The sequence below is a fragment of the Nipponia nippon genome, unplaced genomic scaffold (genome assembly GCF_047370975.1).
Source record: "Nipponia nippon isolate SJK-2023a ecotype South Korea unplaced genomic scaffold, ASM4737097v1 scaffold_5, whole genome shotgun sequence".
NCBI classification, from domain to species: Eukaryota; Metazoa; Chordata; class Aves; order Pelecaniformes; family Threskiornithidae; genus Nipponia; species Nipponia nippon.
Window position 1 is genome coordinate 89924324 of NW_028262369.1, and position 15184 is coordinate 89939507.

Sequence of the window (15184 nt, forward strand, 5' to 3'; positions counted from 1 at the left end):
CTGATTTTTGCATGGCTTTTGACTAAACCACTGAGGTATATCTCCAGTTTGAGGATGCTTTGCTACCAGTCACACAGAGGACATAACAAAAAAACTAACCCTCAGTTCTATTACAGAAGAGGTCTCATTTCAAATCTTGACCGAGTTGCCAGGTAGTCTAACACAGTTGGCATAGCGGATCTTGTTACTGCGTCAAAAAATCAAAGGTTGCAATTCAGGAAAATACTGGCACTTATTGAGATGACACGGTAAATTTTCCTCCTCTCAAACTCTGGCTGCTTTTGTCAGTACGTCCCTGACTACTGTCTGCACCGATACTTGCCAGGAGAGATGAGGTTCAGCAGAAGACAGCTGCCTGCAGAGACAAAACACTCCATGTTCCGCACGATGGTATATCATCTTGGAACATCTTCTTACCCCATGCTTAACTCTACGCGCAGAGAAATAATCCTGTTAGCAGGGGAATTAAGTTAACCATCAATAGCCAAAGGGTTACAACCAGGCTAGACGAGCAGGAGCATAAGTCTAAAATGAAAAACAAAACACCATAAAGCTTATAAATTTTATATTTAACGAGAAGATAAAATAACAAAGAGAACCCTAAAAAACACCAAAGAGCAAAAACATATTTGCAGTAATCTGCACTGATTTATTCTAGCTTTCAAGGCTAGGAATTCAAACCAACCAGATAACATGATTATTCCCTTCACAATGAAACACATTTCTGCATTCCTTCGTTAATAGCAATTAGGAGAACAAATGAGAAAAATTTATCAGTGTTGCAAGAAAAGAGCAGGAAGTTCCCTATGGCATGACTGGAGAGAAGCAGCATTGCAAAAACCATAGATCCTCCCAAAGACCGTTTTATTAACACTTTTGGTCTGTATGGCTATAAGTCATATACAAACCCAAGCCACAAAACACCAAGCTGAAGAGGGGCAAAAAAAAAAGGGGGGAGGAGAGAACCCAATACATGAACCAGGGAGTTTGTCCGTATGGGAGGTCATCTCACAGCCCCACGGCTTAAGAAAACCACAGACACAAATGTAAACTTGCACAGATAAACACCTTCTTGTGTGTGTCTGTGTGTGTGTGTGTGTCAGAGAGAGAGAGAGAGAGAGAGAGAGTGAGACACCAAGCATGACTTCAAATAGATATTAGAAGACATGAAACTCCTAGGTTACAGCTTTCTCATTCTAAAATCTAACGTATAGGACACATTCCACCAACCACTGAAATGTTGCCATCTCCGAGACAAAACAAAACAAAACAATTTGAAATGGTACACACAAATCCAAGTGTACCACTCTGAAAAAAGAATTGAATGTGCAAGTAAACTAATCAGGTTTATTTTTTTCCTTGAAAACTGCAGTAGAGACAACACATCCAACAATTAAAGAATTGGTTAAAGGCTTAAAAATAAGCCACTAGTGCAAAATACTGTAAAGACTGTTCTCTTTCATCAGCTGGCTTTTTAGAAAGCCATCTGTTCTTGACAAAACATTAACTCATAGTCAGTGAATTAAGCTTTTTTCCTCACTCAAAAAGCAAACTGACACCTATCTTTCATGTTCTGGATTACAGCATTAACATTGTCCACGGGAAATTACACAAGTGAGAACTCACTGTCCACCAAGGTGATCATTTTGAAGGTTATAATAATGATACGGCCTTCAAAACACAGATCAGATTTTCTGCTAAGTTGCTAGGCTGAAGCTAGATTTCTGGGACGATCACCAGAAGGAGACACGACACAATGTAGTTACGATGCAGACACATTTCTCCTATGTTAGCCACTATCCTGCACGACTGCGCAGCAAAGAGCAGGGCACCTTTGCCATCTTCCTTTAACTCCTGTGCCTAGGATCTCAGAATAGCCAGGCCATGGCTCCCCTTTCCTGTTCCCTGACTGGCAGAGCTGACACAAACCTCAGGAGTTTTCAGACGTTGAATATTAAGTTCCACTTCAGCAAATAAGGCAACCTACCAATTGGTGCAGCTCTTGTTAAGTTAGAAGCTGGAGGATCTCGCTCTGGGGGACAGGAGTCACAGAAGTCTGAACAGGCTGGGCAAATCAGATTCCCAACATGTATCCAGCCATTCATCTGAATGCTCACAGTTAACACCTGACCTGAGCGGCTGCACAAGTACGCAGTGTCCTTGACCCAAACATGCAGCCCTTGTGGAGAACAAGAAACCTTAAAAGAAAAGAATAAAAGTCAAGTCCGTATTGTGGTTTATCAGAAACATGTTTTGGGGGTCGGAGGCTCTTTCACTACATTCAGTAAACACCTGGTATTAGAGCATAGATTAACTGCAAGAATTTTAATACACTCAGAGCAACTATTTGGTTCAAGAATGCTTTAAAGCACTGACAATTATGCAGATCATTAACTGAGAACGAGTAAAATTCAGCTTCTGCCAACAACTGCTTTTTTAGAGTTGTGCTGTTGTTGAAAGTGACACTTCTAGTTAGATAGTCCTGAAGAGACGGAGGAGAATGAAAAATAAGTGACATGGGCACAGCGCTTTCCACCTTTGAAAAAAATCAGAGTGACATTAAGCTTCAACAACAGAAGAATCCAGTATAAGTACTCCTACTTAGCTGCGGAGAAAGTGTCACAGGGGTAAGACAGATGAAGCCCTAGCAAGACTGGAAGTAACAGACAACCCACCCCAGTCACACGCTTAACTCTCTGCACGATCTAAACTACAGGCTTATGGTTGGAAGATACTTATTTTCAAAGCATGTCATATAATCTAGTGATTTCAGGCAGAGAAGATCATGTACAGTGTCCAGGTGCTAAGTTCTAACAGTCATAGCCTTCATTTTATGCCTGACTTTTCCCTCTAGCGTTATTTAAAAAAAATAAAGATAAAAACTGAACACGTACTTGGTAACATCCACTGCCCCAGTCAGGGTAACTGAGTTTCCTCCTGCACTGTTCCATGACAAAAGCAGATTTCTGAATAAGACATACAGAGTTTGGTCCGTATTTCTCTGCACCATAGTTTTTGGTAGGATCTAAGGTAGAAAGAACATACTGAATTGCAAGTTATTAGGGGAACAGAAAGTCCACATCAACTTAACATGCGATAAGTAGTCAATGTCTCCACACACAATTCAAGGTTTACTTTTGGAATCTTTCGGACTGTTAATCATTATCGATTTGGGAATTATACTGTCTTGAATATGAAGTGGGAAGAAACACAAGATTTTTTTAAATTTTGAATTTAATTTTTTTTACTTTCGATCAGAACTATGTGGATACGTTTGCCCCCAGGGAGTGCCAGCTGTGATTGCTGGCTTGAGGGCAGAGGGTGTTTATTTGTTTGTTTTTAAGACAACTGCACACACAGGTAATATCCTACAGCATCCTGGAGCTCTGCAATATTGAGCATACATGCACTACCCTAGGAGACAAGCCCTGTTCTTGTTGCGGTAGTTTGCAAAGCTCCTTGCCTTGAACAAAAAAACCTACAAAGGTGGAAAGCGGAATTATTTTTCAGAGACTCAAAAAACAACCAAGCAACCCACCCCTACCCGTTTTGTCTCGGATTTGGATCATTTGCGGTTAATTTCTGTTCAGCTCTTGTGCAATTCTTGTATTAGACGTGAGTGTTTGCCTCCTAGGTGTACAAGGTAGTTGTGCTGTGCTTCTCACCCCAGCACAGCTTTTACACAGCTAGTACCGTAAAACTAATTTCACATCCAATTAGTTTGGATATACAGCAAGTCCATTCCAGATTAACGAGTGTAGTCTCTTAAATACCATACTGAAGTCCTGAAAACTGACCTGGTTGGTTTTCAATTATTCTACAGTCTGAGCTGCGTTGAAATTCACCACTTAAATGCCAACTGAATTCTTGACTAAAGGGACAATAGTCAGCAATTTCTACTGAGCCACCATAATAAGGCAATTCTTCTGCTGATACTCCAGTCAGATTGTCAAAATACTGCAAAACAAAATAGGTGGTGAAGCTGTTTGTGCAAAGACAAACGTACAACTGTTTTTTAAAATAGAACCGATCACTAGAGCTATAAGAACATCAGCTATTCCTACTCAGAAATGCAATTAACAGCAACTTACGATACCCATGAACCAGATGAGCCGAACTATTTAAAAATACTTAAATAATGCAGAGAGATTCACATTCGCATGTATCACTCCCCACTCCTTCCCCTGCCCCCCCTTTGCAATCACAGCGTTCTCTGGGATGAGACAGAACAAATTTCTTAGCGTGCAGTGACACAAGGCAGCAGATTGGGTGAAGAAATACCTCAAACAAAACATTGTGGGGGACTTCTGTTATACAGCAACCTTTCCATCTGATATTTGGTTAGATGGCCAAGCGACATCCTTATTGTTTTATTGAGATCACAAGGCTTTTTTTCAGCCTCCAGACTCCTTATAATAAACTAAGCAGACATTTTCCACAATATCTACTCTCGTCTACCAGTTCAGAAGAAAAAAAAAAAAAAAAAAAAGAGAAACAAATATAATCACCTGTCTGCAAAGCACAAGAATGAAAACACTTAGTTATTTGGTAAAGTAAGATCCATTATACCTGATATTCCTGAGGTAACTGCTTTGGAAACTTCTGCAAGTTGCACACTGCTACTGCTCTTTGGTCCTGTCTACAGGTTAACTGCAAAGGATTACTCCTCAAAGTGTCGCAGTATGGACTGATCAATTGCCTCCTCAAAAAAAAAAAAAAAAAAAAAAAGGAAAAAAAAGAATAAAAATGACATTAGGTCACTGTAACCGCTTTTCATAATTTAACTAAGCAGTCTGTCAAGACTGTCTGTTCCCACACTCCCCCACACTCACTCAATCACACAAAGAAGCACCGACTTCTTCTCTGGAGGCTAATTATTGTTATTTGTCTGGTTATGACCTTTCTAATTTAATGAATATCAAGCCAGCAAACAAAGTTACAATGCACTCACCTATTTAGTTTTAATGACATTGCTTTGCAAACTTTAAAGAAAAAAAAAAAAACATACAAGCAAAAGGGGCCCACTATGCAGCTGTGCCCTAGAAATTTATGAGTATTGTAATGAACAAACAAGGAAGACTTTGTTTTGAAGATGGCTATCATCTCCTCTGCTTTAAGTACAATCCAGTAACGCAAAATACGCAGGCTGCATTTCCATTAAAAGGGACACAGTAAGAAAGCAAACACTTTTAGCTTGAGTCCCTCCTCTGTAAAGCATAGCTCTCTTATAGTGTAAATGCATTCCACACCCTAAGATGTTTGGCTCTATTTATTGGGTGGGATGCTTCTGCTCTTAATACATTGGGTGTGCTCCTTCTTGGTTGCATTCTGAAGGTACTTCAGACAGCATTCCTTGTTAATCTGTATCTACCTCTACTTCTTTTTACTGAGTTGCATTTGAAGGACAAATGTAAACAAGCATCATTATTTTTTAAAAAGACTGAATTCTTACTTTTGTCTCTTTTGGTCGATCCAGAATTTACAGCTCTTCATTACAAAGTCACAGCCTTTATTGCGTCCCCAATCTAATTTCTCTGCCATGCTGTAATTTGCTTTATACCAGCTGTAAAGGTATTTTGAAATGAGAATACAGTTACTTCCAAAATTAGTGTTCTGATTAATACAATAGCAGTTCAAAGAACTTCATACTATGCCTTAAGGTCTTCAAATGAAGAAAAAGGGAAACTGCATCCCTTTCTGCCTGTAACAAAATATATTACAATTTCACTATTTTTCAAGTCACAATGAACTAAAAAGAAAATTGTGTTGCTTATTTGTTCAACAGCAATGCATTGTGATCTGCAAAGGAACAATGGATACAGAAAGATGGAATTTTAGACAATTTATGCTTTCTATCTGTAATAAGAGCTGAAAAAATAATCAATATGTACTGCATGCAACTGAGAGAAGCCTTATGAAGAAAAAAAGTAAACAGACACTACAAACAGTACTATGCACTGCAATGTGCGTTTTTTAAGGCTAGATTAATAATGGATGGGTTTTGAAACACATGAAGAAAAATTAACATAGTAGGTATAACTCCTTGTCTAATATAATGCTAATTATGCCAATTATCTACTGTGTTGCAGATGGAAAGCACAAGTGCATCAATTCCAAATAAAATCAAGTACAACGAAAACCAAACAGAAATGAACCAAAAAAACCCCACCCATTCTTATTAATTCTTACCCTGTGTCTTCCATTAATGCTAAGGTGATCCTGGAAAAGACTCGATTCTGTGTATGGGATCCAGTCATTGCTTCATTCTGAAAGTTACCAGTTATTATTAGCAAGCCACTGAAAATCATTATTGTAAGAAAATGCTTCCTACGAACAAGCACTTTATTTCCAGTCCCTTCTTCCTATTGACAATCAAATCCCAGCCTCTTTCATAAAAGGCATCAAAAGTGCAACTCCCTTCCCCACTCCACCCTACAAAGCTTCAGAATTGTAGAAGTCAGAAACCCCATTCCAAATTCCAGCTAAACCTTATTCATGACCAACGTGTACTTGTTTTTCTCTAGGTAAAATAAAACTCTTCCTTCTTCTAGCATATTTATGAGTAGCAATCACACCCCCCTCTTCTGTCTCCTTTTGGTAAGCTGAAAGCCAAGCTCATTTAATTGTCTTGTGTAAGGCTGATTTTTAATTTTTTCTAGAATTTCTAGTAGTCCTTTTCAGGAGCCAGGTGCACAGGACACATGACTAAAGGAACAGAGCACTCCAAAGGAAGCTTTAGTAGTGTGGCAGTGGCATTTTCCATCTCATTTAAAAATAAGCAAGTTCACAGTGTCCTCAAAAAGCAGCTCCAGTCACCTTGGAGTTTCCTGATCGTCTTACAACTGGCAATTGTAACACCCGTGTCTTTTTCCTGCTCAGTCATTTCCAACTGATCAACTTCAGGCTTACAGCAAAAGTCACTCATCCTTACTCAGACAACTCTGAGATTTCTGTTACTGAACTTCATCTCATTTCCTCAAAACATAGTTTTTCAGCCTTCCCTCTCCACTAGTGTGGTTAGGAGGAGTTACCGCCAGCAGACTTACTAGCACCAAATTTGCTAAAATACTTAACGAGAGTTGGATCAAGACCAAAACCAAACTCTATGGGTTACTTTCCAGATACAAACTTTCTCCGGAAAGGTGTAAAGGAGACTAGTAATTATCTCCTTTTTGCTAGTCCTGTTCAATCCTTCGAATTATCCTCATTCTAATGGCAGTCTTTCCAGTTGGCTTTAAACTGCTGTTCCACACCAAAGGTTACTGAAAAGCACGAAAAGCTAACAATTTGGGTCTCAAGAAATATGCATTTTTCAAGATTACTTCCACAAAAAGGTCTGTCCTGAAGCATTTCCCTTCTTGTTTACCTCACTGCATACAACAATAACTACAAAGTGTATCTCTGCCCAAAAGTTACAAATAAAACAGTTGTAAATAACAACGCAAAGTTATAAATAAAATAAGCTTAAATGTCAGGAGGGAAATAAGTGTTTCCTTGAGCAGATGAGGTTCTACAGCAGAGATAGCAAAAGCTAACCCCAGAGCACATGAATAAAGATGAAGTCAAGATAATGAATAGACAGAATGATCAAATATTTGATGTGTAAGAGGCAGAGGGTGACAAAGTTGAATTGACTCAAAGGAATACCCCCTTTCCCCTAAAAAGGGAACATACCTTCTCAAAAGGGTAAATGGCAGACAAAAGTAAGAGACATTTAGTTTTTTAGTAATCAGCTTATCTCAAACTCGTACTCTGAGACTTAGCAGTAAGATAAAAAGATAGATTTATCTGGAAATTGGACATTTAAGTATTTCTAGTTTAGCACAGTTTGTGATATATTTCAGTGAGGTTTGACACACCTGCATTTTCAAGGCTCCAGTAGGTACCACTATAAACCTAAAAATAAAGGTGGGGGGAGCAGACATTCCCCCATCCCCCCCATTCCTAATATCAGCACTGACCTCCAACAATCTCTTCTCCCAGTGATTGAGCTCAGTACCCATGCCACCTTGATTTTCAAGCTCCATTCCCTCTAGAACTGGACAATTAAAATGTTTTCGAGCTTCCTCCTAGAAAGAAAACATTTCAACACAACTCTCAAAATATTGAGATGGATACCCATATGAAGTCCTAATCTTCTAGAATTATCTTTTAAAAGTATTTCAGCATTTCTTTTTCTACCCTCTTGTTTTCCTCCAAATGTAAACCACTTCTACTCAAAGGCCAACTAAGCCAGCAAGTACCCTAACACCAAGCCTAACAACCTGTCTACTTATCTCCTGGAAATAAATGATGGAAGTTTACAAGAATAAAACAGCAACAGAATTAGCTGAGAATAGCATGCACACACTAAAGACCATATGAAAAAAACAACAACAAAAACCACCAAACAATTGTCCTGGTTTCGGCTGGGATGGAGTTAATTTTCTTCCTAGTAGCTGGCATAGTGCTGTGTTTTGGATTTAGCGTGAGAATAATGTTGATAACACACTGATGTTTTAGTTGTTGCTAAGTAGTGCTTACACCAGGCAAGGACTCTTCAGCTTCCCATGCTCTGCCAGGTGCACAAGAAGCTGGGAGGGGTTCCACAACGGAAGGAGTGTTCCACAATGTAGGAACACTACAACCCTGCTTCTGCCAAACATGTCAGAGAAAAAAAAAAACAACCTTTTCTCTTAGGAAGCTATATGCGTCAACTAGTTTTGCACAGGGAAGTGTTTTCTGCAAAATATTTGAAAATCTGAAGAGGCATGACAACAATGCTGCGTTCTTACGGGCAGGAGCCCAGCCTTTGCCAGTGCGGCACTACCCAGAGCACCTTTAATGCTCTGCGCAGTTTGACCAGCACGGCCAATTTTCAAATCAGGGGTAATTAAACCAAGTTCGCTCTATATACTGTGTTAGATTTAAAACAAACAGAAAGATTATTTGTGGCCAAATATAATTAACACTGTAACTTATTTCCAATACCAATTTATTACACTTAAACATATGTTCTGTTGGGGGTAGGAGGGAGAGTCAGAGGCGTGGGAAGCAAGAAAGATTTCCAAGAATACTTGAGGAATTGCTTTTTAAACATGACAAAATGTTAACTGCATTACTTTGTAATCAATAAAATTAGAAAAAGATCAAAACAATGCTTTTAAAGAGAAAAGTAGAAAAAAGGATGAACTTATAAATAAGAAAAGCAGTGACAACACTATCTGGGAAGGCAACAGGAATACTAGGTGCCTAAGTCTGTAGGAAAACATCTAAAGAGTAGGATCAAGGAATCTATTCAACACCAGCTTTGCTTAACCTTTTATAATTTACTTCCCGGTCCCTTCATTGTCTCTTACTATGTCAATTTATTTATTTCACACTGTCTGTCAACCATTTTCCACTTTTACTTTGGATACACCCTCTCAACTAATTATACAGTCTTAATCGTGTAGTCTTTGGGCCATACTTTCAGGAAAAGGGTATTCAATGTTAGGTTATTACTTCTTAAAGAATAAGAAATATTTACGACTCAAGAATGTGATGGCAACCTTGGCATACAAAGCGTAAAAGTTTAAGTTAATCCACACTTACAACTACACGAGGTGTTATCAGAAGATAAACAGCATGGCGCAGCATTTTGCCACCACGTACATCCCATAATCTCACAGCTTTATGAACGACTTTGTTGCTCCACTGATACAAACCTAGACTGTAAGAACATTTTGGTTACAAATCTTTCCCACAAATAGACGCTGCTGTGCAAAGATTTATCTCTGTAAGAAACAGAATCATGAATAACCTCTATACTTCCTCATGCTTTCTGAAGTTTAAAGTTGTTATGCAACATTTCTCCTTTTTAAGATATGTGTTCATTATATACACAACTCTGATTTAATAAGCCAAAGTAAAATTATTAAAAAGATGCCTGTAGGCTCAAGACGTATTTTCTACAGTTACCAAAAGTGTAAGAAATTAAATAAAAATCCTCAGAATTGCTATTATAAAAAGGTGAACAAAACCAAAAGCTCTCCATCCTTCCACCTCCAAAAAAACCCTAGAACATTCCTACAATAGCAACTAAATGAAGAAGAAAAATGCAAACTGTTCATTCAGTCACGCAGCAGACTACACACATTGTCAGTTCTGCACAGCTATAAACCTTGAATGATGCATGCCTTCAAAAGGAACTGCACTTGACATTAGACAGACTACAGAAAATATAAGTCTCAATTTAGCAAGGTGTTCAGCAAACATCGAAATTTAAGCACGAGTAATTTTAATGCTTAACTTCAAGCCTCCTGATAAATGAAATCCTGCCTTGGTTTGTAATATATGCGGATAATATAAGCACTTAATGCCAATGTAAAGAAAGACTGAAAAAAAAACCACCCCACACCAATGTTTGAACATAATAAAGGCAAAGCATTCTAATAATGGAATCAAGTTGGATTTTCAACAGGCAAGAATACATCCTAAAAAGGCAACATGAAAACGTCCTTCAACGTGAGTACCAAGAGGTCCAAAAAAAAAAAATACCTTTCATTAAAAGGAGGGAGTCCATCTGCGTATCTTGCTGTCAAAGGTTTTCCATCATCATCACGATAAAATGCAAACAGTCCAGCGGAGAAACCCTTCAAGTTAAAAACCAAGCACACGGAAACCTTTGGTAAGACATTCTCATACAAGGTCAAATGCGATGAAAGAGTTTTCACTCCCACCGCAGATACACTAGAAGTACCACACCTCAAGGCAATTAACACACAAATTGAAGGAGGCAAAGCAAGACCTTTCCTCCACCAAACATCCTTCTCTTGCAACAAGCTGGAGGTATGCGAGGAAGCAGGCACAAATTTCAGGGAAACACATTTTATAACATCGACGCTTACCAGTGCGTGGATAATCTCATGTTTCACTGTAGACAACATGCCGATGAATTCCTGAGCTTGCGTTGAAATCATATTTGGACACAAGTTAGCATATCCTGCTATTGGCCTGGAAGACAGTTTTAAAATTAAATTGTTTTCAGTAAAATACTAGCAAATTCAAATCATATTCTCTTCAAGAGGCAGAAAATTTAAAAGAAAATGGATACTAATGTAAAAATAAGTCCTTCCAAACAACTTCCCCGATCATTAATAAACAGTCCATTAACAATACAGCAACTAGTTTACTGTTGAAATGGGGAGGGATGGGACAGGATCAATCTTTATATTCAGTATTCTGCACAGGTGTTAGTGACAACAGTACAGCAGATCTGAATTTTAGGTAAGGCCTACCGAGGTACAAAGTGTGTTACAGTGACTACAACCGAACTAGAAACAGAAGGCACGTAAGCGGGGCCCATTTGCATCCTCCTTTGAATTTGTGAAAGTATGACACTCCCTTCAACAGAAGCAGGATCTTGAAAGTTTAGGCAATAACAGTGGAGGATTAGCTTTGCATTAAATGCCTCATCTTTGCAAGTCAAACACTATTTGGTTGTTTTGTGGGTTTACATAAATATAGTGCTTGTCTATTTCAATAATGACTTCTACTTTGCTATACTATACAAGACACGCAAGCAATTAAACTCCACATCTAAACAATTAAAAAACTCGGAAGCTTAATTAAAAAAAGAGTTTGTACCAGCGGGAATACTTGCCTGTCCATTTCAGCTTCCAATTGGCAGTAGGCTGCGTATGCAATGATATTTTCATGGCCACACCTTTCAGTAGTGAGAGCGCTAACGTAAAGTACAAAGTCAGCGTCTCGAACCCCTTCTTGGTCAGGTAAGCCAGTGGGTCCCCAGTGCCATTCCGTCTCATTGTACACCCTGCATTGCTTTGACAGTATTCAAATGGAACAATACTTTAGCTATGACCAAAATTTTGCATGACAAAATTCTATTAGCTTGAAGCCAAGAATAAATCCCATTGTAAAACTGCAGATTAGAAAACTCCCTATGAAGACAGTAAACAAAAGCATAGCCAAGGAGTAACTTTCAAATTACTAGCTCTTTTGGTTTATTAGACACCAAGAAGGTGGAAGCTTTTGAAAAAAAGGGCCTGCCAAGCTAGATATCCCCAAATTAGCACCCTTTATTTCCTACAAATTAAAAAAAAAATTGGCTCACAGAAATAGAATGCATAAGTAGCAACTGCGTTTCACATGTAACCCGGCACGTTTTTAACACTGTAGTTGAAACTTCAAGCTAAGAAAGAAAGAAACCTACTGATCACATACTGTAGTTTAATCAAAAATTCATGCAAGAAAACAAGTTAGAAGCATTTCCTGCACCGTGCTCCTGGTCCCTCTTCAAAAAAGGTCTTCAAAAATCAAAACTTATTATTAATTCTGTGAAAATCTGACTCACTGACCAAGGTGAATAATGAAGTGACTAGTGGCAATTTAACAAGCTTTGAATCTCAGCCCCTCTGTACAGTTCATTGTAACACAGGCTTAGAGAACAGTAAACAGTCCAGTTTTACTTGACTTTTGGTTCAACAGCATAAACGAAAGAAACTCCCGCTAACTAAAGTTGTTCTATTCTGTCACTCAAACTTAGTGTTCTCCTGCAAACAGGTCACTTCTGCACAGTTAGTGATATTAACTCTTTTATTCATTTCCACAAACAATAATATTTCAAAGGTTAAGAAGCACTTGGATGGCTTAGCTTACCTGGAGGTGTTTCTCAGGAACTATAACTGGCCCACATCTTGTATGGTCTGCGCAGGGTCCTAGGCAGTATCTGTGAGGGTCAGCTTTCCTCCGTAAATATTGGTTTGTTGTACACTGCCTTCAATCAAACATGAAAGACAGTCAGCACTGTTTTGTAATTAAAAAGAAACTGTAGAACAGTCTTACAGCACCCAACAACACTGTAATACAGGTATTTAATGTAACTTCCACGGAGAGAATTGTTAGTTACCCTGCTCTGGAAGACATAATGCTTCCAGTTGTTAATGGAGTATCCACAGGCTGAAAGAAAGATTACGAACAGGTTCATACATGGGGGGTACATGTAAAAGGAAACAGGCAGCATGTACACCCTGTAAAATCTCAGGTACAACAAATGTAGATGTTGATCACAGAAGGCTGGCAGATTTGTGTATGCTCCCTAAATAGCATCTGCTACCACCACTCGGTCAGATGGGTCACTGGTCCGATTCAGGAGGGCGCTTCTCTGGCTCTTACTCTATTCTTATTTTAAAGGCTATACAACACAGTGTTAAATATCAAATACAGCGAGTGATTTTCAACAAACTTTCACATACCTGCTTAGTAATATAGTACCCGTGGATTTGCGCACTTGAAACGTCTTCTCCAAGTAAGATATAGCTTGTGGAAAAAGTTTGTTCTAAATAAAACAAAAATAAAAGTCGCCCAGTAGCAGCGCAGACATAAGTCACCTTACAAGCATTAACTACCAAGTTACATGAAACTTACTACATGCTGCGGTATAGCAGAATAGCAGAAATCCAGACTTCCTAAGAAGTTCAATTGTTATCAATATATTTAGGAAATATTTTGTTTCGGTATTCCCATATTTTGTTATGGGAATGACAAAATGAAAAGGGAGCCAGTATTAATTTGAATGTACAGCTTCAAAGAGGCTGAATTTATTTCAGCCCTGACCTTACCGGTCACTGGGAACTGTCCATCACAAAGTTCCCTGGAACTCCCGTCTCCCTGCAATCCGCAAGCCTAACTGCTGCACTCTTTTTTTACTCCTTACTTGCACAGTATCTCAAAAGAAGCCAAGAGGGATATTTAAAACACTCTTAATAAGGCCAAAATAAGCTTTAAAAACTATATGCATATGGCTCACTGAATCTTTGGACACTGGGATGCAGCAAGCACCAGTCAAACAACATTCAATGGAACATCAGAAGTATCTGAAACCGAGGCATAATCTGTACACAAAGCCTTGGTTTCCCTGACTAGAGGATATGAAATTGCTGGTATTCAAAGCCTTTAATTAGAGGCTTTAATTAAAGGCTTTGAATTGGCAAAGCCTTAACTTCATCCACATAATAAAATACGTACAAACAAAAGAAGGAAGCAAATATGGCATACCTTTATAAGGTGTCTTTTCTCAGGTAGCAAACTATATTTAAAAAACAAAACAAAACAAACAAGCTTTACTTAACAGGATTTCCATTCTCAGACATGGAGGAAAAAAAAAAAGTCACCACAACATGAGACTTACTCCTCGACACTTCTGTCATATATAGTCTTAATTCTCAGCTGCTGATCCACATTTCTCTTCGAAACATGATTTTCCTTTAGAGGAACTTGATAGACAACCTGGCAGGGAGAGGAACACGCCGCTGGATGAGGCAGCTCACCTGGACAGCCACACCAAGGAGTGCTCCCAGGCCCTTCACTCCTCGTCTGCAAGAGCCTCTTTTTGTCTGTTTTTAAGCAAAGCCCCTTCCCGCCCTTCTCCTCACACACCGCCCCGCAGCCGCCCGCCGCCACGGACCGCACCCCGGGGGGCGGCGGGGCCGGACCCTGCCCAGCTCGGCCACGGCTCAGCCGTGAGGGGACAAGACCGACGCTCCCCCCACAACGGGAGCGGGAAACGGGGGGATCCCTCACACCCCCAACTCCCCCCCGCGGCCGCCCCACCTCCTCTCCGCTGGGCACGCGGTGGTGACAGGACAAGGAAGAAGAGGCGGAAAGGGCGGCGGCGCGGCCACAGCCCAGCAGCAGCAACGCGGCGGCAAAAGCGGCGAGCAGCGGCCGGTAAGGGCAGGGCCGCCCGCCGCCCGGCTCGGCGGCCATCTTCGACTACCCCTCCGCCGCGTCGCCATGGAGGCAGCGCCCGTGGTAGCGCTCCCCACCAATAGGCGAGCGGGGAGCGCGGGAGAGGGTGGGGCGGAGGCGACGGGGGCTCCTGATTGGGCGCGGCTCCCGGAGGAGCGAGGGGTGGGGCAGGGGGCGGGAAGGTGAGGTGAAGGTGGCGGGGGGCGCGCGCGCAGCGCAGTGCAATGCAGCGCAGCGCGGGGCAGCGCAGTGCAATGCAGCGCAGCATTCTGCAGGGCAGCAATGCAGCGTAGTGCAGTGCTTGCAGGGGCAACGCAGCGCTGTGCAGTTGAGCCTTCTGTGCAGTGGTACAGGGCAATAGTGTGGGGCAAGGCAGCACTGGGCAACGCAGCGCAGGGCGATGCAGCACCGCCTGGGAGCAATGCAGTGTATATGGGTCAGTGCAGTGCCGTGC

The 15184-nt window shown here is 40.4% G+C and overlaps 1 protein-coding gene across 1 annotated transcript; it reads right to left on the bottom strand.

The window, feature by feature from the left end:
- Nucleotides 1-301: 301 nt before the first annotated feature.
- LMLN (leishmanolysin like peptidase) lies at nt 302-14763 on the bottom strand. The gene is made up of 17 exons (XM_009473621.2): nt 14593-14763; nt 14171-14268; nt 14038-14068; nt 13236-13318; nt 12640-12757; nt 11624-11802; nt 10869-10974; nt 10519-10613; nt 9574-9691; nt 7962-8069; nt 6190-6266; nt 5453-5563; nt 4570-4702; nt 3798-3957; nt 2895-3025; nt 1988-2198; nt 302-525 (listed from the first exon to the last, which is right to left on the bottom strand). The coding sequence occupies exons 1-17, from the start codon at nt 14746-14748 to the stop codon at nt 431-433; spliced, it is 2010 nt and encodes a 669-aa protein (XP_009471896.2). The 5' UTR covers nt 14749-14763; the 3' UTR covers nt 302-430.
- Nucleotides 14764-15184: the final 421 nt, after the last annotated feature.